Raw genomic sequence first — 26,491 nt, forward strand, 5'->3', positions numbered from 1 at the left:
GCATGTACTTTGCACCGGTTAGGGATGCATTTACTTGGACTAGAGGTGTCCTATAGTCTCTACATATTCCACCCCACACGACCACTTGTCCATATCCTTTGTTTGGGGATTCCAAGACACAAGAATCGTGAAATCACTCATGTGATCTTCGGTATCAACGTAATCTACCGTCATTTCTTATATCACAAACCGTGATTCATCTGAGAAGAGAACAAATGACCACGCATTAGTGCCGCGCTGAAGACCGGTCTGGACCGCGGTCCGACGGTCTTTTAGCTGTGAACCGAAGACCGGTCCCAGAGGGGAAGATCGGCGGCGGTCCTCACTTCTTATCACCTTTCAACTAGTGCGGGGCGGTCCTTGCAAGGACCACGGTCCTACGGTCTCGCGCCATAGCCTACTACTTCCCCAGCGATTCGTTGCTTCGGTTGCCTATCTTCCACCAATCACCACCCATCCCACTTAATTAATCGCACCCACCCCCCTTTGCCATACACTAAACGACACAGACGACCATACAGGCAGACGACCACCAACCTCCACTCCGCAAACCGCCCTTTCGTGTGTGAGATGGGGGGAACAGGAGGCGCACGCCTTGGACGATTCCATTATACGGGGTAAATTTCAAAATTTACTACACCATAATGATCGCAATGACAATGATCTATGGTGAAGGCATGACCCTCTTCTCTAATGGGTTATTGTTTGAAATGTATGTGACTACAAAAGATGTGTGTTTGTGTGTGTGTGTGTGTGTGTGTGTGTGTGTGTGTGTGTCGAACCTAGCAAGTAGCAAATCCGATTTTTTGTTTTCTTTTGTCCATCTCTTGTCACCACTCCTTTCTATCGCAGTGTTGTCATTTAAAATAATACAATAATATTAAAATTTCGTTTGGTGTTTTTACTAATCAAATAATATGAGTTTCATTAGTTTCTTCCTTCCAAAAAAACCAGTTATAACGTCTGAATTTTTAAAAAGTCCAATAGAATATATGGGGACCCCGATAGTTTAGTTGATAGAGCACTCTCTTTATACGCAAAGGGCCAGAGATCGATCCCGGGTGCAGTCGATTTTTTTCTGAATCCCTGTCTACTCAGCAATGAATGGGTAGCTGAGTTTGTTAGATCTGGCGAAGAGTCACCATCGACCCTTCTTATCACCTCATCCACCCCTCTTATTATAACTTCACGTCTCTCTCTTACTCTTCAATGCTCGCTGCCCTCTAATGTGTGTGTGTGGGGGGGGGGGAGGGGGGGGGGGTAGGAGTTGCGTGTGTGTATCAACGCCACGAACAACTCGATCAACGCCTTGGGCGATGCCATTATCTCCGTTAATGGGGATAAATTTCAAATTTTATTAAATTATCGAAGTAACAATGAAGTACGGTGAGCAAATAAAGAAGGCATCACCCCTCTTCTCTAATTAGGTTACAATTTGAAATGAGTGTGACTACTCCGTGTGTTTTACTCCTGTAGGCCACGGTTTTCATCGTGTAGCGGTCTTTAACGGTTCAAGAATGAACGGACCGGTCCTAGGACCGGTCCTTGCGGTCTGCATTTCCCAAGGACCGTAGGACCGTGGTCCTTAAGCTTGCCAAGGACCGCCCCGCACTACCACGCATTCGTTGTCCAGCGCAGATGAGCTCGGGCCCATTAAAGACGGCCAATCGTGATGTGCTCTAAGAAGTTGTCGCATCAAAGGACGTTTGCGACAATGTCATGCTCTCTAAATCTGCAACGAATAGTGTGTCGACTTATTCGTGTACCTGGGAACTCTAGTGCAGTTTCACTCGCCGTCCTAAAACAATCCCGTAGATGTAGGGTGCGTATAAAACGGTCCTCACCTTGTGTTGTTACTCGTGGTCTGACAGTTCGATTTCGGTCCCTTACCGTTTGTGTTACTTCAAATCGATCCACTAAGGAATATACAATTCTCCTTGTGATATTAAACGTTCTTGCGACATTGGTCACAAACTGTCCAGCTTGAAGATGACCAATGGCACGTGCACGTTGTTCTAAACTAAGTCGTGGAATCGCGTAGATTAATGGATGGTATTTTGTATTGTGTTTTCCTGCCTTGAAAATAGTTCAAGAAGACACGGATGACAAAAAAATTAATCTACACACTTTATGTCCACAGTAAGGGACTAAAAGGTTATTTTAGCACTGCGCGACGTGGTGAGCGAATTTCAAGTCAAAAACAAAAACATCGACTATCGGTTCACAGAAAGGCTAATGGTTAACAACTCAGTGGAAAATCATTAGCCAACGTCAACGGATAAAAAAGTAACGACGATTTTAAATGTGTATACTTTCTTTTGATCGCAAGTATATATAGGAATAGATCGGGTTCAGGAGATAAGTATTAATTCCCGTTAAAACAGAAATACTTTAATATAAATCAACAGAATAGCTTCTCACAATAACACGTTAACACATAATTAAACAAAAGAATAATAGTAAATGTTTAATTTATTAAAGTTAGGCTATGGGTAAGTTAATTTTTCACCCTTTCACGGCCTGTTTCTCAAGTTATTATTATTTTTTCTTTATATGTTTTGTAGAGGTTGGATGTGACTGGTGGCTACCTTCCTATGACTGGTAGCGGCGCTAGGGGTTGCTTCTGCCTGTTTAATTCGTGGACGGGCCTCTTGGTCATTCTTTGGTTATCCCAGTGGGTCACTTGATAAGTAATTAACCATGAATATCTAGCTTCAGCCCCAGGTCTAGCTTCAGCCCTAGATCAATGTGTAACTAGATCTGTGAATATACAGGAGCAAAACTTTGACTAGTTGAAGTTGCAACATTTTGTATTCCTTATGAGCAGTGATGTCTTAAGGATTTTTACAAACCTTTGACGTCACCACTGATCTAAATTTTGTTAATCACCATCCTTAATTAACGGGTTCGGGTAGGTTAATGGGATGGGGGAAAGATTAGTAAACAATGATAACATAAGAATCATTACATATAAATACACAATAATACTATAGCGTAATAGCGGTAGCACATTTGTAAATGTGATTCATGTAACATGTAATTCATTCATTTGGAAGGCATACATATATGTACAATAATATATATACATATATAGATAGTGAATGAAATCATTTTGTTTATAAAAAACATGAGTTATGCATTTCTGTTATTTTCTGTTATATGATAGGTTGCGTCTACTCACGGCCCAGGCGAAAACACTATATTAATTATTACTCCCTACATATACTAGTTTTAAATGGCATTAATTAATCATAACACAATATTTAAGTCAACAGCTATAAGATTGATATAAGTATCCATATCCTTGTCCACACAGTATTTTCCGCTAATTTGGATTTCAAGATGATCACTATAGCATGCCGGTGATAGAGTGATGGAATGACAGAGAGAGAGAGAGAGCGAGAGAGAGAGAGAGAGAGAGAGAGAGAGAGAGAGAGAGAGAGAGAGAGAGAGAGAGAGAGAGAGAGAGAGAGAGAGAGAGAGAGAGAGCCCGAATTTAGCTGATTACTTGCTTATATAGAAATATGACCGGAGTTGATTCAGTCCCAGAAAACAATGAAGTTCCTCGATTTGTTAGTGCCAGAAGTTTACTGGTCATTTAGTCGGATCAATCACACTTAGCGTATGCGATTCCTGGCTTGTCCGTCAGGTAAGATATTCACTCGGCATTGCGTAATCTTAGGATAATTTTACTGACATCATAAACGCGATGCTTGGCGGCGTGGTTTGATCTAGTCGACAGGTAATAATTATGCCGGCATATGGCATATCTCGTCTTTCAGTTGGTCATTAATTTATTCCATGTCATAAATCGGCGTCATCGTAATTGTAAAACTATGTAGGTGAGAATTTAAAATGTGTTGGTTCTGTGTGTGGAATTGTGAACTTACTGCTACGAATATAATGATAATTTCTTGTGAATGTGTGTTGTATTTTGTAAAATGTTGTGGTAGAGTTAATGTTGTTATGTTTAAACTACGACTCCTGCTGAGTGAGATCAAAATGATTTGTCGAAAATATATCATTTTGTTTAGAGCAAAAAGTTCAAATTTTCAGCAGACAAAACGTTGTACTGGCCATTCTTGATCGAAAAGAGTTCAAAGCTGAACTGCTAGCCACCCCCCCCCCCCCCCCCCCAATCTTTCGTGGTGTTTGTGTGTTGACCTCATGACCTTAAGACGTTGCGAGAGGGACTCAAGATACATAGAAACCACTTTTATTAATTTATGAGTGGGGGTGGCGTCCATTGTAGAGCGTCCATCTTGTGGCAATTCGGAGGTGCCGTAACAGTCAGGTCGTGGATTCGACTCCCCATTGCCACAAAAGTTATTTAAATTCTCCAATGACCCCTGGCACTTATCTACTCACTTCATTTTTGTTCATGTCATATTAATAATATTGTCATTGATTGAAGCGATTATCAATTTCATTGTCATTCGTGTTATTGCAGCGCCCGAATTTTCTCCCAAATGATTTTTTTAAAAATGACATCTCGCCAATCATTTAAAATTGGGTTATTATAATATAGACAATATTCACGTTATTTGCTTAACGCGTTTTAAAAAGGGTCCCACGCCAGCTTGTAGGACGAGACGCATGTACTTGTTATTAAAATTATATTATCTTACCGAGGCAATTTGGTTACCGAACAGGTACTTATTGTACACCTGAACAGTAGGAGAGAATTTGAGTAATGGGCCTTTTCAAGGACTCGACTTTATACGGCACAAATCGAGACTCGAATTTGTTGTAGTAAGAGATAATCACTGTAGATTGTGCAGATGTGAACTGTGTGCGAGATATTCTGTGGTCAAATTTTCGTCACCTGCGCTTTGTTACTCAAAGATTTCGTAAAATTATGGAATGTTATGATAATGAAACATAAAATTACAGAGTAGATTACATAACATTTATTTTTCTATTGTATAAGGGCGATACACGTAGGGTCCAGGGCTACATGGATACATACGTCCTCTGACAGCTGGTTTAAATAACGCACTTGTATTAAACCAGCAAAGTATATTTTACTGGCTTTTTATTTGACGATAGAAACAATTTTTATCTTTTGATTAAAATTTTTTTTGCGAATTTACGACGTGGACTGAGTACTCAGCACACATCGGCTATATAACATCCTCAACAATAACAACAGTCAGAGCACTGGTCCTTCTCGTGGTTAGCTCATAAAATTGAGTTAACAACGGAGGTCAATGGGTGAAGGTGAAGGCCAAAGAAAAAAAATATCATAAATACCAGATTGGCTCTTAACTTCGACATTCCATAATCGGTCTTTATGACAAATTTGTATACTAAAAAGCTGAATGTCACGAGATATTGGTAGACTATTATCTATTGACATGATACGTTATTAGCTTTACAACATAATCAGCACAGTTTGAGACCATAACCTGAATATAAGCCGCAGTTGTTTATTTGGCAAATTATTACCTTATTACCTGGTAATTTGTTTTTCCTTCATCAGCCTCTTTTCTTTAGACTTTGACGGTCTCGGTCGAAATGAGACCAACTGACTGATCTGCATCGATCAATCTCTGTACGGTCTCACCTGACTGGCAAACCTTGTTCTTTACAACATTTTGTACTTGTGAGTAACAGCTTACATCTGAGCTAAACGAAGTTTAGAGGTGATAGGTGAATGGGGTCACTCCTGACTGGGCTGCCCACAGGTATGACACGGCCGCTTGACGTGGTTTTCTTTCATTCAATGTTAAGGTCACAACTACCTACAACGCGCTGAGCACACAACACAAACAGTGGAGCCTTGTCATTGTCATGTTCAGTTCTCCAGGACCGCTTTTCAGTAAAAAATTATTTAGATGTATTTAATTCATTAATTTTGTCAGGATACCCCATTTTAGAAATTTCTTATTTCACAAAGTCAACGTTGTGTAAGTTGGAATAAAGGTTTTTCATTACTGAGTCAACACCACATCTCACCCGACATGACAAAAGTATAACTTATCACTATCGCTCACACTCGTGATATTTTGAGGAAAACGCTTTTATTTTCCTTTTAGAAGTGAAGACATTTTTCTCGAATTGATATATCTGACGAGAATATGATATTGACTTAAATTTGAAAACTTATTACTCATGCACTGGACACCACACCTGGGTACAGAAAATTTTCGTCCACACAGAACAAATTTTGAGTCCAGTTGAGGTACATCCTGGAACAAGATTACAAAATTTATTGAGAAGAGAAAGAATTACATATAATGGTATAGTAGATCGAGTAATGTTAGACTTTGTGGTCTTTTTGATGATGACCAAGTTAGTCTTTTGAAAAGACAGTAGTAAAGACTTGTTACGTTTCATCTTCCAATCTTTGTGTGAATTGATGAATAGGGCACCTAACTGATAATAATAATAGTAGGCTAGGGCTATTGGTCAGTACTGACTCCCAGGCGCTAGCACATGCGGGTCAGTACTGACGAACAGACGCCAGTGCCTGGAGGTCAGTACTGACCAATAACCTGGTGTCTATTGGTCAGTATTGAACAACAGGTGCCACCGCCCACAGACAACCTCTCTTCGGTCTGTGCCACCGCCCACCATTGATCAGCACTGATGAACATCGGACCTGTTCGTCAGTGCAAAGACCTCTTCGCACTTATTCGTCACTTCCAAAAGTATACCATTAAAAAAAAACAATTAAAATTAAAATTCCAGGCTCTCAGGCCAACTTATCCGATGGCACACAGTAACACTTGGTCACTTAGATAAGTTTGATTTCTAACGCGTTAGATGCCGTTGGGGCAACGATATGACTCGTTATTTCAAGCCACCGTAAGATTCGTTTTTATTTTATGTTGTCCATTCTATTTCTTTGGGTTATTTTGTTTTTATTGTTTTTTTCCCCGTATATTTTCGTTATAGCTTAATTTAAAGAAAAATAGAGGAAAATGTGTTATATAATATTTCCTGTTACGATTCTTTTATAATACTTTGTCCATTCTATTACTACTTCTACCACTCACTACTACTACCACTACTGCTACTACTACTACTGCTGCTGCTGCTGCTACTACTACTGCTACTACTACTACTACTACTACTACTACTACTACTACTACTACTACTACTACTACTACTACTACTACTACTACTACTACTTATATGTCTTTTATCTTCCATTATTTTCTGGAAGGTTCTGTTCCCTGACGCTGACCTTTTCTTATCAATCAGATCACCCCCCTGGGGCACCCTATCCTCTACCCACGCTAACATTTCATTCATACTGCAACCACCATTGAGTACAGACGATAAAGTTATTTTTCATTATATTTTATTTGTTTTCCACGTTTATTTGTGTATTGTTGTGTTAATGAAGGGTTTGTACCCGAAACGTCCATTGTCTGTTTTGTTCCCATACGAAGCCTTTCATTTTCACTCTTTCGTTAGTATTTTACGATCACCGGCTTCAGGCAGCCCTTACAGTTTTCTACTTTTCCTGTCTCAGTAAGATGCGAGCAAGCCGAATTTCAAATGACAGGAATGAAGAAAGACGAGACAATGAAAGAGCTTTCACTTTCAGTTCTGGCGCCACGCATCAGTGCAGTGAGCATGCGCGTTGGATGAACCGAAATATAGGGCTTCCAGTTTGGCGTTTCAACACCAAATTTGGTCTTTTTCTCAGGATTGGACAATTTCACTTGTTTAATTAATTGATATATTTATTAAACAAATCTCACGTAAACCGACAAAAAGATTTAGTGAAAACAAGGGCTTACCTGCGACTAGTATGGGACAGGAAATGCTGATTTATTTGTCGTAGAGCAAGTTATTTTAAAAAATGGCATTTTTCCATAATTTTGGTACCGTCAACGCCCATGGCCAGGTCAGAACTGACCAATTGGCATCAGTACTAGTAATAGTAATAGTATTAGTCAGTACTGACCCCCAGACGCCGGTGCCTGTTCGTCAGTACTGACCCGCAGGTGCCAGCGCCTGGGGGTCAGTACTGACGAATAGCCACTCCGATAATAGTAATAGCATTGTCGATGTTTAATGTATTGTAATAGTAATAGTGCCTTACAATTACAATTGTCATTATATCTACATGATGTAAAGCACTTGAGCTGATTACTTTGATATTAATATTCCTTAATATTATGATGAAATGCTCAACAAGCTGAGTCTGAGTCTCGGTATTCAGCCGAATCTTGTTCTTTGAAAAAATTTGTAACAGAGGATTGTCTTGATAAGAAATACAAGAAATATTATCATGGAAGTATCCCTATCGCTCAATTCCAAGTTGATAATGGTATCGTTCAATTCTAAGTTGTTGTCAGATGCGTGACACATTTCTGTCATAATCTGCTTCTAATTATGTTGTAAATCAAAAGAAACCGAATAATGGTCTGTGTTTGTAGTGTAGATAAATATTTATAAATGCCAAAGTTAAAATTGAATATTATGGGTACTAAACACACTCCTATTCATTCAGAAATTGTTTTGAAAAATTTGGTTGCGATCTACAGTATTCCGTGATCTGAGAGCTTATTCAAACAAAGTGAATTCAATGTCATAATGCATCCAATCATAGCTCTCTTGTCTGAAAAAAAGGCTATTTTATTTGGTTATAATGTTTGTTGTTTCAATATGATTTTGAGAATTCAACATGAGGTGCATAAAATAGTGTCAACATTTTTTCAGAAGCAACACCAACAGATATCATCCAATGCAGAGATATGTTCAGTCTAACTTTTGTTAAAGTGTCACTTCTGATGATGACACAACTGGACGTTTATTTTATATGTATAAAACAATGTTTTAAGGTTGAAACTTCTCTGATAAATGTGGGCGATCAAACCTTGAAAATAAAGTATATGTGGTTGCAAAGTTTTTGAGTTGCCTTTCTGTGATAATTTTGTTCTCATCGATCATAAGTGACACTATATACACTTGTCACGTTTGTGTCAAATTTTGGGTCACAAGCTTTAAATATCCTCTTTCAATCGTAAAAATACCAAAATTTGAGGTTCCAACTATAACATATTCCCCTTAGCAACAAAATTACTGACTTCAAAATAAGCACTTGGCATATGGCACCTTTTACCTTGGCTCATATATATGTAAATTTTGTATATATTTATTTGTAATGTGCATTGAGGCATCACACACTGATGATGTGTGATATAAATGCTATGTATTATTATTATTATTATTATTATTATTATTATTATTATTATTATTATTATTATTATTATTATTATTATTGTCTAAATGGACACAGGATTTTGTTGCCACTCCTTTATGTCTAGCTGGCCAATTTTTCTCAATATATTTTCTCTCTTTTTCAGATACCATTTGGCTTTATTTAAAGAGTATGGGTCAGAGTTGAAGACAGACAAAGCAGCTCTGTTAGACAGTTGCTTTGAAGTTAAATTGGTTATACAACTCGTTATCTTACATCAAGCATTCAAAATGTCAGGGATGTACAGAATTCTCAACTTGGTTGAAATTCAAGACCTGCTATGGGAACTCCATTCATTTTTACCCGGATCTGCGAAGGTGATTTTTTTTTTTCCTTTTCTAGATTCATTTTAATAAAGATTATTAAAAGTTGAATTCAACTGTATACAGTAAAGTGAATCGGTTTATTAAATTAATATCCATATTCAACCCATCTTTTTTTATACTTGTCTGAATTTAAATGCTTAGTGCTACATAAATAGTCACAGGATTTATTGTGTAATCTGGATAGGTGAGATGGGACAGGTAGCTTTCTTGACTCGTGCAGAATAATTTAGAAATTGTTGATACCCAAAGGAATAAAATTAATATAAAATTTAAAGTTTATATTTCTGTAATCTAAACTCGAACCCACCCATTTATCACAAATGATATTTGTCTTTGTCGTCATAATTATCATCGCCACCATTCATCTTCATCATCATCATCGCCATTATGTCTGGTTTGGTAAAGTGCAAAAAAGAAATGCAAGATAGATAATGATATCACTATGATTTCATAATTATTAAAAAAAAATTAATCTTGATTTTGAATGGTCTCTTCTGATGCTCCCATGTCCAGATGTATTACATCATCAAAAATTTTGTAGAGAATCGCCTGTATGGGTTTGAAGTCATCGTGGACCAGTGGCCTTGTTGGACATGCATCATCTTGCGACCAGAATCCAATGATAAGGTAAGTGACATATTGTTAAAAGTGAACATTGATGGGGTGAGGGAAGGGGACACTAGACGGACAAATCTTAATGTTGTTCTGGAATATTAAGCCTTGCTGTATCCTCTCTCTTAATTGTTTGCATCATTAATTTTCTTTCCGTGATTGTTTTGGACTTATTAGTTGTTCCCAGGTCGATCTTGTTTTTGTTCTAGGGCCATTACATAGAAGTAGAAGGAAAAAGAAGATATATTTTTTTCCTGTCATCTTCTTTCTGTAATATTTTTAATTGTAACTATACAGTGACGAATGGAAATCTCTAACAAGTTGTGACCGGGCCTATCCTACATGTTCGAGATTTTCATTTTATCGAGTTTTTATGTTGAGTATTTTACAAAGAATATGAAGGGGGTAAAAGTGGGCGGTTTTAGTAAGATCATGAGGTGCAGCATTTAGTGCATCTTGTTTCATTCAATAACAGATGGTAGAATGTTCCCCTGTCAGTGTACTGTAATAAGAAGTCGAAGCCAGGTCATCGCATAGTTGGTTACGCACTCAGTGCTCTATGTCTTTATCTACAAAACTGGTACCTAATCACTACCACTCCTCATCTCTCCAATGCTATCTTCTCACTCTACCTCAATTCTAGTACATAACAGTAACAGTCTCGTACCATCACTACCTCGTTAGTCTCCTACTGGTACTGGTACTCATTAGATAGAGTGAAGCGTCGCATGCATAAGACACTGGTTAAACAACACTCCCCCTTCCTCCACTCTCGCTCTCTCTCTCTCTCACACACACACACACACACACACACGCATGTAAAAACACAATTTAATGCCAATGAAGAGTTCATTAGAGACATAGGCAAAAGAATTTTATCAACGAATGCGAAAGTGTAGGTCCAGTTTTTTCGAGATTTCCATATTCACATTCAATAGTGTTCGAGATTTTCTTTTTGCTAATACTAAGGATTAAAACAGGGAGTAAAAGTGTGTTTGAGATTTCAGTAGTGCGGAGCGGTCCCAAGCATGTTTAGGACCGCCGGTTCTACGGTCCCTGGGAAATGAGAACTGCAAGGACCTGTTCGAACCGGTTCTTTTTTGACATTGGCCATTCACAAGGCTCGTTGGACCGCCAATGAACCGGTTCTTTTTCGACATTGGCCAATCACAAGGCGTCCTTGGGACCGTCAAACGATAGGAATCGGTCCTGTAGTAGATGGCTGTCAAACTGCTAAGTGTAAGTGAGAGCGGAGAAGGCGTGTTGCCTCAAAACATGAAAATAGTGCTATAACACTATCCATTAAGCATGTGTTTGTGTGTGTGTGTGTGTGTGTGTCTGCGAAGATTGATGGAGCGGGTCGGGTCAATGTTAGGGAGTGAAAGGAAAAGGGATTGTTAATATTTTGTGTCTGTGACATGCTGGACCAATAGTATGGGAAGTGGGAAGAGTTTGTTATGATTTTTTAAATTATTTTTATTTGGGGGGGTTGTTGTCTCCATTCCTTTTTTCTCTTTTCGTGCGGCTATGTGTTCTTGTGCTATGACACTCGGTTTCGGATCCAAAGGTCTTGGGTTCGAGCTTCGCTCCGCGCCTAGTTTAGTCCTTGAAAGACTCTTTACTCACATCCTATCACCTTACTCAGGTGTAAAATGAGTACCTGATCGTCAACATTGTTGTCTCTGTCGGAAAAAAATTGTAACATCGCCTAACAGGCGTCATGTCTCGTTCTACATGTTACGTGTTGCTATTAGTCAGGGACCCGTTGTAAAGCGCTTTGAGCACATTTAGTGGATATTGCGCTATATAAAAGCTCACGTTTTTTGTTTCTTTTTTAATGAAAAAAAAATTCTATCTTTGGATAGGACGCTGTCTATCCCAAAGTACTTTTCGCCAGATCTAACAAACCCAGCTACCCATTCACTGCTGAATAGACAGAGATCAGAAGAAAAAAAAGCTCGACTGCACCCGGGATCAATCTCTGGCCCCTTGCGTGTAAAGAGAGTGCTCTATCAACTGAGCTATCGAGGCCCCCCCAAATAATCTAATGGTGGTTTTTAAAAATACAGACGTTACAATTGTTATTTTTGAAGAAAGCTATAGTATGTGAAACTTGTATCATTTGATTAGTTAAAACACCAAAAGAAATAAAAATATTATTGTATCATCAAATGACAACAATGTGATAGAAAGGAGTGGTGACAACAGATAGCCAAAAGAAATAAATCGGACCAGCTAGGTTCGAAACACACACACGAACACACACATACACACAAACACACATCTTATAGTAGTCACATTCATTTCAAAGAATAACCCATTAGAGGAGAGGGGTGATGTCGTCAAAATAGATCATTGTCATTGCGATCATTAGTGTGTAGTAAATTAGGATTTACCCAGAGTAATGGAATCGTCCAAGGCGTCTCGTGGCCCCTCTTACCCCACCACACACACAAGAGGGCGTATGTGCAAGAGGGGGTTGGTGCGATTAATTAAGTGGGATGGGTGGTTAGGCGAACGACCTAGGCAAAAGAGAAAAGGACCGAGAAAAGGCAGTAAAGAAACTAGAATCGCTGGGACCGTCCAAATATAAAGATAAGAAGTGGGGATAATAACGTTCGGTTCAACGGTTCGTCACCTGGGACCGGTTCCCCGGTCCCAGCTAAGGAACTGTGGGACCGGTTCTTGGGACCGGTCCTCAGCGCGGCACTAGATTTCAGTGATTTTGAGATTTGCGTCTTCGAGATTTTCGTGCTACACTGTATTGTATGTTGCAAGCATTTAAGTGTACCCTTAGATGATTTTATAAGTTTTTTTCAATTTTTTAAATTTAAGAAAAATTAATGTAGTTGATGTAATTGGAATCAGATGAATTGATCAATTGTTTTTCTTTTTCTTTCTCAACAGGTCCCTGGCTATTTCCGTTCTTATTACATGTGCCACACAAAAAGCCTGAAAGATTTGAGGTTTTTTCTGCAGAGGCCTGGTGTTGTGGATTGGACACAAAAAGCTGTCCTCTCTGGTAAGCTGTTTACCTCGTGTGTTATGAGCACATAAGGTTTTCAAAATACATATGTGTAAATTTTGCCCTGTCAGTTAATCCACCTTACCTGTTATGTGATACACTTCTCAGAAGTGGGGCAGCACAACATGGCTCAGCCTTATGGTATTTGCTTCGTACCCAAAAGGTATCAAGTTTGACTACCCGCCACGCTGTGTCACCTTGAGCAAGTCAATAAGCCCTAGCTCACTTTGCAGTTCCACATAATGGATGACGTCTTGGATATTCCAATCTTCTCTTGGAATAGACCCTGAAGACAGGGTTTCCACAGCCTCCTAAATTCAAGGACTCTTTAAAACCTCATTGATTTTGATACTACTGAGAAAATCTCCTTGAAAACTCCCACAACCACCACCACATCACCATCCCTACCACCACTTCTACAACAGCCACCACCCAGGCCTGTAAATCTTCCATCTATTGTCGGATTTCCGACAGTACGATTTTGCTCTATAAGTGCTAAAAAAAATAAATAAATAAAAGTAACGCCAAAGAACAGAACCAATAAAAAAGAAAATAAAAGACTTTTATTTCGTTCCTCGAAAAAATTTGATTTTGTTCCGTTTCAAATGCTGACTTAAAAAAACAAAACAAAAAAAAACTTTTTATTTGTCACATCAAAGACAAAACATGCCGTCTATCAGTTAGCTATAATATTATCATGCCACCCACACGCTTTGCTAGACGTTTATGTATTCACTGCTTGGCTACTGTGCCACAGCCAGCTAGAGAGAGGTCACGAAGTTCGCGCGAGTCGTCTTCACACACACACACACCTAGTCAGTAAATAACGCACACACATCCTTCAAAAGGGTATGAATTGTTCTCTTCCTTTCATTTTACAACTAACTCAGACCTGGGACCTCAAATAATTGGGATTTTTTTTTTTTGATACCATAAAATAAGGACCTCGTTATAAATAAGTAGGGGAAAGTGACATGATTTGACTTGTCAATTGACGTGTCATATCTGTGTTGTGTCCATATTTTTGTCCTGTTGTGTCTATTTTCGCGTGTCCAAAAAGTTCTGACATTTTTTTCACCAACCATTTACAGGCCTGACCTCCAAATCACCATCCCTGTGACGGGTTGTGTGTTATTTTTGTGGGATCGAGTCCAACCGATAGCTCAATGGTCTGGATTCGAACTAGTATGCGCGCTATGGCTCTCGTTACCAGCTGCACCACTCAACCTATATCACAAACGGCTCAGGTTTAATCTAGGGGAGATCAAGAATTGCCTTAGGGTCCCTTATAACTTAATTGTATTAATAAAAAGTGAGTCAAGACAATAGTAACGCCCAATGCAATAATAACAATTCTATACATAAAGTTTAATTAGATTGTTACAGGAAAGGATAGAAAGAATAAGTATTTATTTAATATCAGGAAGAATAGCTCTAATTGAATGGATCTAATTTATTATTTATTTATCTATTGTTTTATTAATCGATTCATTTATGATTGATCGAGTAAGTTAGTTTTTAATCACTTGTGTCCGTGGAAATTACATTTGAAAATGGTATAAGCCCGTTTGGCTTATCTTTATCCCGCCGGCTTGCTTGACTGAGGCAAATGTATCAGCTAGTTCCAGGGTTGGCGCCTGCTTTGCAGAGTTTTCTGGACATCACAACAGTGTGTTGTAGTTAGGCTGACATCAGGGTCTTACCGCTGTCTGGGATGCAGGGATTCGGCACAACTGGGTGCTCCAACGACACGGAAAAGGACCAGGACCTTCAATTTAAGAGTTGAAACAACAAGGTCTTAGAGCCAATCGAGTTTGTCTTTCGCCACCGAATCGTCCTTGAGCGACACATCATAATAGCCTTTATTTGCTGACAAAGGCAAGGAGAAGCAGTAACTTCATGATAATGGTAGTTAGTATATGTTTTAAACATCAACTGACAGTCGAGCTATCTTACATGATGAGAATTTAACAGGGTTGTGTCCCTGGTATTTCTTTATTTATTTTTATTAATTATAATTGAGGTTATGGTGTGTGGCCGGCGATTGGCGGTGGGGTACAGACATTCAAGCAATATACATATTGAATATAAATGAAAAAAATAGTATAGATCATAAACAACTGTTAACTATAAAATAAGATACATATAGATATAGTTTTGTACAGGTATTCCAACTTACGAACATCCATGGAATAGCACAATTAAAATATATACACAACTATAATATTAATAACAGATTAAATTGAATTTACAGTAATATCTCGTTCCACTTTGAATGTTAACCAATAATTCATTTTACCTCCAGCCGAGATAGACAAACTTTTACAAGTTTGAAATTGGAGAGATAGCTCTTTTCTCTTGGGCTTCTAAGCGTGTGTGTGATTAGATTCAGATATGAATTTGGTTTTGTGAAGTGAAAATAGCCAATCAGAAGAATCTTCCTGTTTTAGATAGCCAATGATATCCAGATGCTTTGGTAAGAAAGAATAACGGAGAATTACCGGAGAGACTAGGACAGTAATTGCAATTTAGCTACTCTTGAACGAGACAAGACCTCAGGGCATACGCACGTTGGCGTCTTGTTTGGAAAAGGTAATTAGCAGGAGGCATGAATACAATGGGCAGACAATTTGAACAGGTAAATAAGCCTTAAGCTGAAAGTGAGTGTTCCGTTATACAATGGAAATGTTTCCCCGCCTAACGACCAAAATTTCCGTTAGAAAGATTTGGGGCTTTATTGGAGAAAGGCTGTTCCTGTTTGAGTATTTTTAATGGAGGTGTTGATCAAATATATGTCTCGTCCACTAGGTTTGAAGTGGTTTTGAACGGGGCGCTGACGAATGATAAAGAAATCATGCAGTGAAAGAAAATCGCTCGTCACAATCCCTACCACCACGATTACAAATACCATATCACCATTTCAGATCTTTAAAAAAATAATAGCTGACAAAATGGCAACAAAGGTATTTGAATACCATGTTCAATCAAATGCATATTTATCGTCAGCTAAGTTGAAGGAAAGTGAACTTAGGTCCTTACACTGATCTGGAAGCAGCAAATAAGGAGTTGAGGTGTCTCCACTAGCCGAGAAACTTAAGTGTCAAAAGGATAATTCATTGTTTTAATCCTTGAATTAAAAATAAATATCTCCTTGAAAACTCCTTGAATTTCAAAATGGAATAGCTGTAGGAGCCCTGTAAATAAAAATTTCCCCTTAGGGATGGTTATTTTGTTTTAAAAGTAGTTTACTCATTTCAATATGCTAGATTTTATGATTGATTATTATGATTAAAACCATAAATCAATATGATTTAAGTAACTAGTCAAATTATTGGCAACAATATGTATAGTGTTGCTATAGGCAGAGTGAAAATTTAGATCACCAGTTTTACATATTGCAACTCTTGCCTGGGTAAAAAGCAAGTGAATGGTGTATCCTCTATGTGGCATCAAATTACAGGTTGCTCCTAAAGTTTTTAAGCAGGTTAAAATTGCTATTTAAATTATAATAATTTAAAAAAACAACTAAAAAATTAAAAGAAACATAACTATATATATTTCTTTAACTTAGAGGTGATATATTTAAGTTAATTAATAATAATTTGATAATTATAATATTTTTTCTTTACTTGAGCTGATCTCTTTATATTAATTTTGTAATAGTAATGGTAACGATTTTTTACATTTTGTTCATGTCGTGAAATGATCACTTGCATGGTCAGCATCTCCTATATATACTGTATAAACACACTGTAAGCTCAGAAAATTGAGTCAAAAGGGTTTGTTTGTTTGTTACAGACATTTTCAAGAAATCAAAGTTTTGACAGGTAATACTAATACTCTGTCATCAAGTTTGTATTGATGTATACTATTAGAACTATCATTAATCATTTGCTTGCAATGCTTCACGACTCACAGTAACAATTGATTGTGACAGATGAGGTAGTGCGTGTTCTTTTTAAATTTGCACAAAGAAAGATGTTTTTAGGATTGAGGTCTAATATCGTATTAATTCTTTAAGGACACTTATTACAGGGGCAATGCTGTCTCTTTATGTATGCTATCCTGACTTATTTTGTTTTGATTTTTGATTTCATTTGTGCACTGACAGGAGTTCCGCATGATGTCGTACCAATTGTACAAGAGAAAGTAAAAAAAATTTGTGGAGAGTTAACATCGATAGAGCACAGATTCATGTATGCTTGGATGAAAGATGTCCCACCAGAGCCTGCAGAGTAAGTGAAATGAAGAGGACAAGGAGTTTGTTGATCATTAAATTGTGTATATCAATCAGAAGAGTTAACTTAGAAGGTTAAAATTAGTATATCTGTGGCAGCATTCATCATATATTAGGGGGAATAAATGAACCATTTTGAAGCACATTAAGCATGATAAATCCATTGAAAATGTAGTATAACATTTTTCATGTCCTATTTTTTTTTTAACTCTTTAATTTCAGGACCCCAGAAGGGATGAAGTTAACTGTCTTGGATTCCAATCATGCTGAAATCATTCGTGACCATTGGGAACATTATCGTACCAACCCAGGCCTGTTGGTATATTTCAGAAAGGTGATAGAGAATTTTGACAACAGTGCTATTGTGACATCGGAAGGACGCTTGGTGGCTTATATATGTATGCAATTCAATGGTTCCATGGCCAATTTATTTGTAGACCCAGAATATCACACCGCTAATTTAGGTGTTGTCCTTTTGTGCGATTTAACTAGAAAACTTATTCAAAAACACCACACAGCTTATGGATTTATTAAAACCAAAGACTCTGCCTTCATAACTTCGTGCCAAAATATTGGATTTACATGGGTGCCTCAAGGCAGTATGTCATGGCTCCACTACCGCCCACCAATCAAACGAGTGCTTTCAGGTGAAAAATTGGTAGATCCTAAACAACAAGCAGCTTCTGATTCACAAGACTCTCTGAAGAAAGATTTGTTTTTAAATGCTTTACCTTTGTCTTGTAATGAGTGCTCTGGGATACCCGCTGAAAGTGGAACAGCCAAGTGTATTCATGTAGGGGTTGATTGATGTTTTTTTTATTATCCTGTGCTTATAGTGTTGATTTTGTTATGAACTAAGGAAAGGATTGGTATTATATTGGGGTTTTTCATGTCATAGTAAAAACAGGTTTTACAGTTTGGCTTATTGAATTTTTTCACAATTTTATTAATGGTTTGTGTTTTCATTTCTGAATAGCACCATGTCTGTCTTAACGTCATGACTATATTTAGAGTCCATAGTTGCAGCATGGCACAGTAGTATAGTCATCATCTCTTAACCGTAAGGTATCTTGTTTGACAAACATCTGAATGGATTACCTATTGTTTGGAAGAGTTAAAACTTAAAAATTAATCTTGTCGTAAGATTGCATTTTGTATGCATTTTTTTTTTTTTTTTAATGATAAAGATAGTATAAGTACTAGTGTAAATTTGTTAAAGTTAATGGTTTATGCAATAGGTCAACCTGTTTTATATGCATCAGTAGGTGATCTCTTGGTTTTTGCCAATTAAATTGAGCTTTTTTTTATACAGCGCAATCTTCACTAAACGTGCTCAAAGCACTTTACAAGGGGTCCCTGGCCAACAGCCACACAAATGCAGGACATGATGCCTGTTAGGCGATATTAATTTTTTTTTCCGGACAGAGACGATGCTGTTAAGGTCAGGTACTCATTTTACACTTGAGTACAGTGGAGAATGTGAGTAAAGAGCCTTTTTCATGGACTGGTGGGTTCTCTATATATTACAGGTTTCTTGGCTTTTACTTTTACGCAATGAATGGACAGTATTGATGCACAAACGTTTTTGGTATTTTTTTTTTGTTGAGAATGGTGTTAAAAAGTTGTTTTAACACTGGAAATGTGCTATATTTATGTGCAATTTTATAAATGTTAAAATGATGTTCGTGACAATGGAAAGGAACTCATTTTGATTTATTTAAGTATTGTGTACAGATAACAAAGCAAGTGCACTTTTCCTGAGCTGAAATATGATGCCAATATTTTGTTATGTGACTAGTTGAATGGTGACTTGTGAGAACAATTTTTACAATTTTTTTGTTGAGTTAGTTATAGGACCCAAGACTCCAAAACAGCATAAAGCTTTTCAGTGGGGATATGGGCTTAAAATTGCATCATTTCATCAAGAGAGCAGTAACAGATGAGATGATAATATGAGTGAAGTCCGGGCCACAATGCTCTTACTGCTATCCTTGTGAAAACGGCTAGTCCTGCAGTACTAATCTTATGAATAATGGGAGAAATGAAGATGACAACATGTCAGTTCAGAGTCCATATGAGTAGAAAAATTTTAAAAATTTGTTCGATTTCCAGTCATGGTGATTTCAAGAGAGTCAAAGAGCTGAAGATAAAGAACAAGATGATTAATTATTGTTCCTTCTTTGTTGAAACAGATTGAATAATTTTGAAAATATAAGACAATGACAATAAACCTCACCGTTCCAAATTCTCTGCAGTAGCCTTAACAATTTAACACTGTTTTGGAGTGATGGGTCACATCGATTTAATGGGTTCACACACAAATGATTCCTGTGTGGATAGGATCACAATGCAACAATTCCGATGGGACCAAAAGAAACCAAACTGTTATTGTTGATATGATATTCATTCCCTGCAATTGTAATTTATATTAGAGTTTTCCTCTGCACAATTCTGTGTATTTGTTAAATGTGCTCATCGGTGATTTCACATGCCTTCCATGCCTAAAGAAAAAAAATTAACAAATTGTGATTAAGATTTTTAAATGATTACTTTTGAGAAGAATTTTTAAATCATGAGGGTTTATTAATTCTTCCATCTCACTCCTATCCTTCTAATATCACGTTAAGTAGCAATTAAAGTTTTGTATGTAGGGGCCCTGTCGGTCAAGGATAGCTTATTTTGTAGAGCTCTCGATGCATGATCCAAGTGCACTGTGCACAAATCTGCAATCAGTCATATTTTTTTTCTCTTCTCTGGGCACCATGCGAATCAGTAGTAATTTAAGATAGACCAGTATTCTATCTCATTGTAGCAGGCAGTTGTGACTGTCTATTTAATGCTAAAAAAACTAGGGTAAGCTATAACTTTCTGGGTTTAAATACTATTTTCTTATTTTAAGAACATAAGTAAGACTAGTGTGTTTCAATGATTATCAATTTATTAGTATGGATATCCTATATAATCCACTTTCTTCATCCAATAAACTAGATGCTAAATTGAAGTTTATCACTATTTAGAAATGAGTTTTCCTAGGGCGGGGGGGTTGATTTTTTTTTTTCCAGCTTTGTAAATATAATTTATTACAATTGTTGTTATCAACATTATACAAGATGAAATGACGAGTCCTGCATATTGTAATATATCTATTTTTCGTTAAAAATCTACCTCTGATGTCAATCAAAATTAGGGGTATGTGGGGTATGACTTTAGTGCTAAGTGGTATCTAGATTTTGATATAGATGACTAGTCGGATGGATAGTGTAATTTTTATGGAACTATTCCTCGCAATGTTGCCAATCTAGGAATTTTAGATTGTAACATTGTTGTAAATGATATTGATAAAACTGTAAATATATTAAAAATATTATAATTTATAAAGTAATAAGGAAATCTTCTTTCTTTCATATATATGTCGTACATTGGCACCTTATTTGTTGGACAGAAAAGCTTTTATGTTAAAAGTGGATATAAATCAGTGCTGATGGTTTTCCTCGAATCCGCAGTTGATTTTGAAGTCTGAAGAGGAATTTCCCGTTTTTAGAAAATTCCCCCAATCAAATTTACTAGCTGTGAAAGACTTGATGTGTGCTGAAAACAAATTGGTGCTGTTTCCCACTCTCCAGAAGTGAGCTAGAGTATCAATAATAGTCTATCATCTCAGTTGCTCTAAAGATTGGGTTTAGTACAGTAAGAATGGAGCTTAATAACAGAACAAAACAAATTTTTCCCCTTTTTTTCCCATTTTATATCACCATCAGCTTGAACCCCCCCCCCCCCCCCCCCCCCCCCCTCCTGTTTCTATCACCAAAGTTAGTTATCAAAAAGATCCAAACCCCACTTGGGTCGATTGAGTCTTCATCAGTCTAGAATTATCCCTCATATGTTAGCTATGTCAGTGTTAGCATTTTAATTATAACATTTATTTTGTAACCATTTGAGTGTATCCCTTTTCACGGTGATCCTGTGGCGGTGTCAGTGTGGGACTTATAAGTATTTTCAGTTAAGTACAAGGCTATATCGTTCTTGAATCTACTTTTGATTCCAGTTGAACGAGTCCATTTTATCTTATTGTTATTATTTTTTGTTGTTGTTCAAAACTATTGATTTTCAAACTGTCACTTTTTAAATGAGATACACCAGTAATGATAATATGAAAATAAGATCTAAATCTTTTGAATATTTTAAGACTAAGATTTTTTTGACTGGCGCTTTTATACGTAAATCCAAAAATTTTTACTGTCAAATTGTCTTCATTTTTACTGACTTTAAAATCATCAATTTGTGGGCAGAAAGGTCGCTTGCTGTGTCTTCTATCCACCTATATCTAATCTGTATTCTGAGTTGCTTTCTATCTTTGCGTCTTGGAATGGGATTACTCGGTTTTGTCCTGGCCCTTTCGGAGTCCATTAAACAGTCAAATGTGTAGTGTTAGTTTTGGGAGGTGACATCTTTTTTCCTTGTAAATCATCTTTTTGTTATGTACTGTTATATCTTTTATTTTGAACAAATGATTTGTAAACATTTCAATGTATTCCTTTTAGTGGAAGCTTGTCATATGTCTACATGAGACTTGCGGGTGATGTGAGATTAATTACATCGATCTGGGTGGGGTTCCTGACCTCCCATGTGGGCAGGGAGGTACTTGCTGTGTCTTCTATCCCCCTGTATCTGTTTTCCAACTTGCTTTCTGTCTTTGTCTTGGAATGAGATTACTTGGTTTTGTCCTGACCCTGGCCGGAGTTCTTGGCTGGGAGGGAAACAATCAAATGCATAGTTATTTTTTGGAAGATGATATTTTTTTCCTTGTAAATCATCTCTCGGTTATGTATTATTATATTTGTTATTTTGAATATATAATGTAATCATTTGAGTGTATTCCTCTTTGTTGGATCTTGTGCTTGTGTCCGGATGAGACTAATAGGTGATCTCAAACTGAGCACATTGGTGGTATGCTCTTGGAATCTACATCTGATCCCTATTGTTCCCTGTTCCCCTATGTCTTACTTTTTCTTGGGTGCTTTAATTGTAATTCTAGATCTTTTTACTATCCCATTTTCTTCCTTTTTACTGGTGCTGATATAAAGTAAATGTGTTGCAATCGCCATAAAACCCTTAAAAACAAACAAACAATAATTACATCGATCATATGCTCTTTGAATTTGAATCTACATCAGTTCATTATTTGAACTATTACTTTTTGTCTTACTTATTCTCGTGTGCTTTCAGTTGTAAATCTATAATGTTTTTGACCATTCAATTTTCTTCTGTTTTTACTGGCTCTGAAATGATCTACGTGTGTCGCAAGTGTCGTAAAACCCTTAAAAACAGCAAAACATAAAATTACCTAAATGGGAGACCAGCACTGTAAAAACCTTTAAAATAAACTAATTATCCCATCATCCTATTAATTGACAGTGAAATGACTATAAAATGTTGCAAGAAAAGAAAAACTGCTATAAGACGAACATACCTGTTTTTGTATGGTGTGTCATTTTCGTAATGTGAGATTCTGTAATGACCAAAAATTGTTGATAGCACCATTGATTTATATAACTAGTTAAAACTGTGAATGTTACCCCCCCCCCCCCCCCCTGCCGGCTATACGCACTTTTTTGTTTTGTCAGGGACCATAACTTATCCAACATTTTGGATTTTATAATTAGATCTCTTAACAATACATTCTCCTTTGTTTGTATTATAATTATTTGTGTAAAATAAAATATATTTTTTGGGTGAAAAAAAGAACGGAATGATTTTTTTTTCTTTTTCTTTTTTTTTAACCAAAGTCACAAGGAAGAGAAAATGATATAGTGAGATAATGAATGATACCATAATAGAGTGAATATCAAAGCCTGAAGAAACGGCTAAATGATAAATATATCAATAATGATATAGATAAAATTTTAATGGTGTGGATTTCAAAGTCTGGATGAACAGGAGGTCACGCTGCTGTGTCTTCTATCCCCTATATATCTGTTTTCCAAGTTGCTTTCTGTCTTCGTTTTGGAATGCTATTACTTAGTTTTGTCCTAGCCCTGGCCGAGGTCCTTGACTGGGAGGGAAACAGTCAAATGTATAATTATAGTTGGGGGAGATGAAATTTGTTTTCCTTGTAAATCATTTCTCTGTTATGGGCTGTTACTTTATATATATATATATATATATATATATATATATATATATATATATATATATATATATATATATATATATATATATATATATATATATATATAATGCTTTGTAAACATTTGAGTGTATTGCTTTTATAATAATAATGCTGAAAACTTATATAGCGCTATAACTCCGAGACACCAGACTCTAAGCGCTTAAATTACAAATTACTTTGGCTGAAACATACTCATTCACACACACAAGCACACACACACATACACACACACAACACAACACACAACACAAACCAAACCTATCTTGCTTCTCATACCATCTACTAAAATTGAAACAAATATGTTTTAAGCGAACGTTTAAAAATAGACAAAGATTCTTTTTCACGAATGCTCTGCGGTAAGGCGTTCCAAATAGAGTGTCCGAAATGAGAAAAGGATCTCATTCCAGCATTTTTCCGAATTCGAGGGACAACTAGTTTTGTGGAATCACTGGCCGAATGTAAGGGGCGGGGTTTTGAATATCTTTCAATTAGTTCTGAAAGGTAGGAAGGGGCAGTACCTTCAAGACAACGATACACTAAAACACAAGCTTTGAATTTAATCCTTTTCTCAACAGGCAGCCAATGCAGGTCATGAAGTAGAGGTCCGGCAGAGTCGCACCTACGCTTCGTGAATACTAGTCTGGCAGCGCTGTTTTGGACAATCTGAAGACGTTTCAGATTGTATTGCGAAACGCCAAACAACAGAGCATTACAATAATCCAATTTCGATAGTACGAGGGACACAACCAGGTGCTTGGTCACCTCCTCAGATATATACCGTCTAATGGAAACAATCTTTTTTAGTTGGAAAAAGAGAGATCTAACCAAATTATTAACCTGATGCTCCATCGACAGTCCAGAGTCTAAGAATGTGCCAAGGTTTTTCACTTTGTCAACAATTTGAATGGAGGCATCCCCCAACTTCAAATCTGTTTCACTTTTCCACTTCCTATTCCCCACATACAACACCTCCGTCATCATCATTCAGTTTCAGTCTGTTCTCATTCATCCATTTCTTAACACTTTGGATACAATTTTTACTATTGGCTGATACTTCTTGTAAATTCCTCGCATTGGAAACGCAGTACAATTGCGTATCATCAGCGGGGACCTGTGCTTGAGTCTGGATGAGACTTTTAGGGGATCTCAAACTAAGTACTCTGATGATAGTGTGCTCTTGGAATCTACATCTGTTCCCTATTTTAACCCTTCTCCTTTGTCTTACTTTTTCTCCTGTGCTTTTCATTGTAAATCTATAACTTTTTTTTGACTACCCCATTTTCATCCTTTTCACTGGCGCTGAAATGATCTAAATGTGTCGCAAGCGCCGTACAACACAAACACAGATGTAAAGCCACAGGGACTGGACAATTATGGTGTAATGTGATAGATGGAACGAAATTGACGCCACTCAGCTCTTTGTTATTGTTTTTAGCCAGCCATTTTTATGAATAGATCTCACTAAAGTGTATTAATCAGACCATAAACGTTTAAGGTAACACGTGGTTTTGTGTGTTTGTACGTTATATCTTGTTGGCGGATGTTGTAAGTTTTTAAACTATTCGCAAAGCATCAATAAATGAAATTGTAATGGTGTGGACATTCTTTTTCTTCTTCTTTCCCCTCTTTATGGCTGAAGATCAACAAGATGCAGGAACGCTGTGGTCTTCCCAAGCTAGTGCTGAGACCCATAGAGCTTCGACTTTAGTGTGGTCCTCTCGGGCCAAATGTCCGCCCTTTTAATTTTACTCATTGTACCATCACGAGGAACGGACAGTTGATTTTATAAATAACATTCCCTTTATTCACCCTCGTGGGAAATTTCTCTTTTGGGCCCATCTCCTGAGAAGACAAGACAACCCATGCGCCAGCTGCTGTGCAGCAAGCAAACTAAGCAATAGGGGCTAGGTATTTTGGGAAGAAAAAAATACCCAAACAAAGAACCCCTCCCCCGTCACCAAAACAACAGACACATAAAAAACGAGACAACTAACAAACAAACCGAAATGTAAAAGCGAGCTCTATCAATGATCTCATGAGTGGAAGCGCAGTGCCTTTTATCCTTTCGGCCATTACCCCCACACGCCTTTAATTAAAAGTTAAAGGTGTCTAAAAGAGCCATTAAAATGGATATAGAAATAATTTAAATAATCACATTTTGTCAAATGTGGAAACATTTGCAGGAGCGGGTGTTGGATGTATTCGCAAGAGAGACCTGTTGTTTTTTTAATTTTTTATCTTTGTTTAATTTTCGTTTGTCTATTTTATTTTTGTTACCATCTTTCTTTCTTTGGGAAAGAAGTCCACACTGGTAATTCTTTACAGTCACGTCTTTCTATTTATTCATCCCCACAGATTTGTAGTCATCACAGGTAGGTGTCTTCGCAAAGTATCAAGTTATCAAGAGAAACTATCATTTTGTCATAATGCCTGACACGTTTATTTAATGGATTATTTCCCTTGTTTAAAACAAACGCGGCCATTCTCATTTTATGAACCAGTTAAATTCATGCCGTTCAGAGTTTCGCTTGAGAGTGATTATTATTATTATTATTATTATCATTATTAATATTATTATTATTATTATTATTATTATTATTATTATTATTAAAAGGTCAAAGTTTGAAAGTCAATCATTTTGAAATCTGTGAAAGTATATCATCGGTGAAAGAGGGAGGTTGTAGCAAATTCATGAATCAAATGAAGTTGTCACATTTGTAACAAAAATGCATGATAAAATCACCGTATCTACGTATTGTCTACGAAACGAATTGGTATTTATATCTCCCTGTGCTTCTTTACTTTTTGCCAAACTTCGAGTAAAAATCATCTCTTTCGCGAAGGTTAATCAACGAGGGGACCTCGAGAGGGAAAAGGTCACGTGCCTACGCCATGTGACGTC

General features: G+C 37.0%; 1 protein-coding gene across 3 annotated transcripts; it reads left to right on the forward strand.

Moving 5' to 3' along the window:
* Nucleotides 1-5,466: 5,466 nt before the first annotated feature.
* LOC144964701 (glycine N-acyltransferase-like protein 2) lies at nucleotides 5,467-23,162 on the forward strand. Of its 3 annotated transcripts, none has more exons than XM_078899233.1 (6): nucleotides 5,467-5,605; nucleotides 9,327-9,537; nucleotides 10,060-10,173; nucleotides 13,066-13,180; nucleotides 17,295-17,418; nucleotides 17,643-23,162. In XM_078899233.1, the coding sequence occupies exons 2-6, from the start codon at nucleotides 9,451-9,453 to the stop codon at nucleotides 18,226-18,228; spliced, it is 1,026 nt and encodes a 341-aa protein (XP_078755359.1). In that variant the 5' UTR covers nucleotides 5,467-5,605; nucleotides 9,327-9,450; the 3' UTR covers nucleotides 18,229-23,162. The 3 variants fall into 3 exon arrangements, with proteins under 3 accessions (XP_078755359.1, XP_078755360.1, XP_078755361.1); XM_078899234.1 differs by having other exon boundaries at nucleotides 5,515-5,687; XM_078899235.1 differs by lacking the exon at nucleotides 5,467-5,605 and adding an exon at nucleotides 5,740-5,821.
* The last annotated feature ends 3,329 nt before the right edge of the window (nucleotides 23,163-26,491 follow it).

Source organism: Berghia stephanieae, chromosome 2 (assembly GCF_034508935.2).
Source record: "Berghia stephanieae isolate SIO BIC M18660-M18661 chromosome 2, UCSD_Bste_1.3, whole genome shotgun sequence".
NCBI lineage: Eukaryota > Metazoa > Mollusca > Gastropoda > Nudibranchia > Aeolidiidae > Berghia > Berghia stephanieae.

Coding starts and splice junctions, on each gene's coding strand:
- LOC144964701 (XM_078899233.1), top strand. CDS start 9,451: ATGTCAGGGATGTACAGAATTCTCAACTTGGTTGAAATTCAAGACCTG. Junction 9,538..10,059: donor TTTTACCCGGATCTGCGAAG/GTGATTTTTTTT, acceptor TCCCATGTCCAG/ATGTATTACATCATCAAAAA. Junction 10,174..13,065: donor GACCAGAATCCAATGATAAG/GTAAGTGACATA, acceptor CTTTCTCAACAG/GTCCCTGGCTATTTCCGTTC.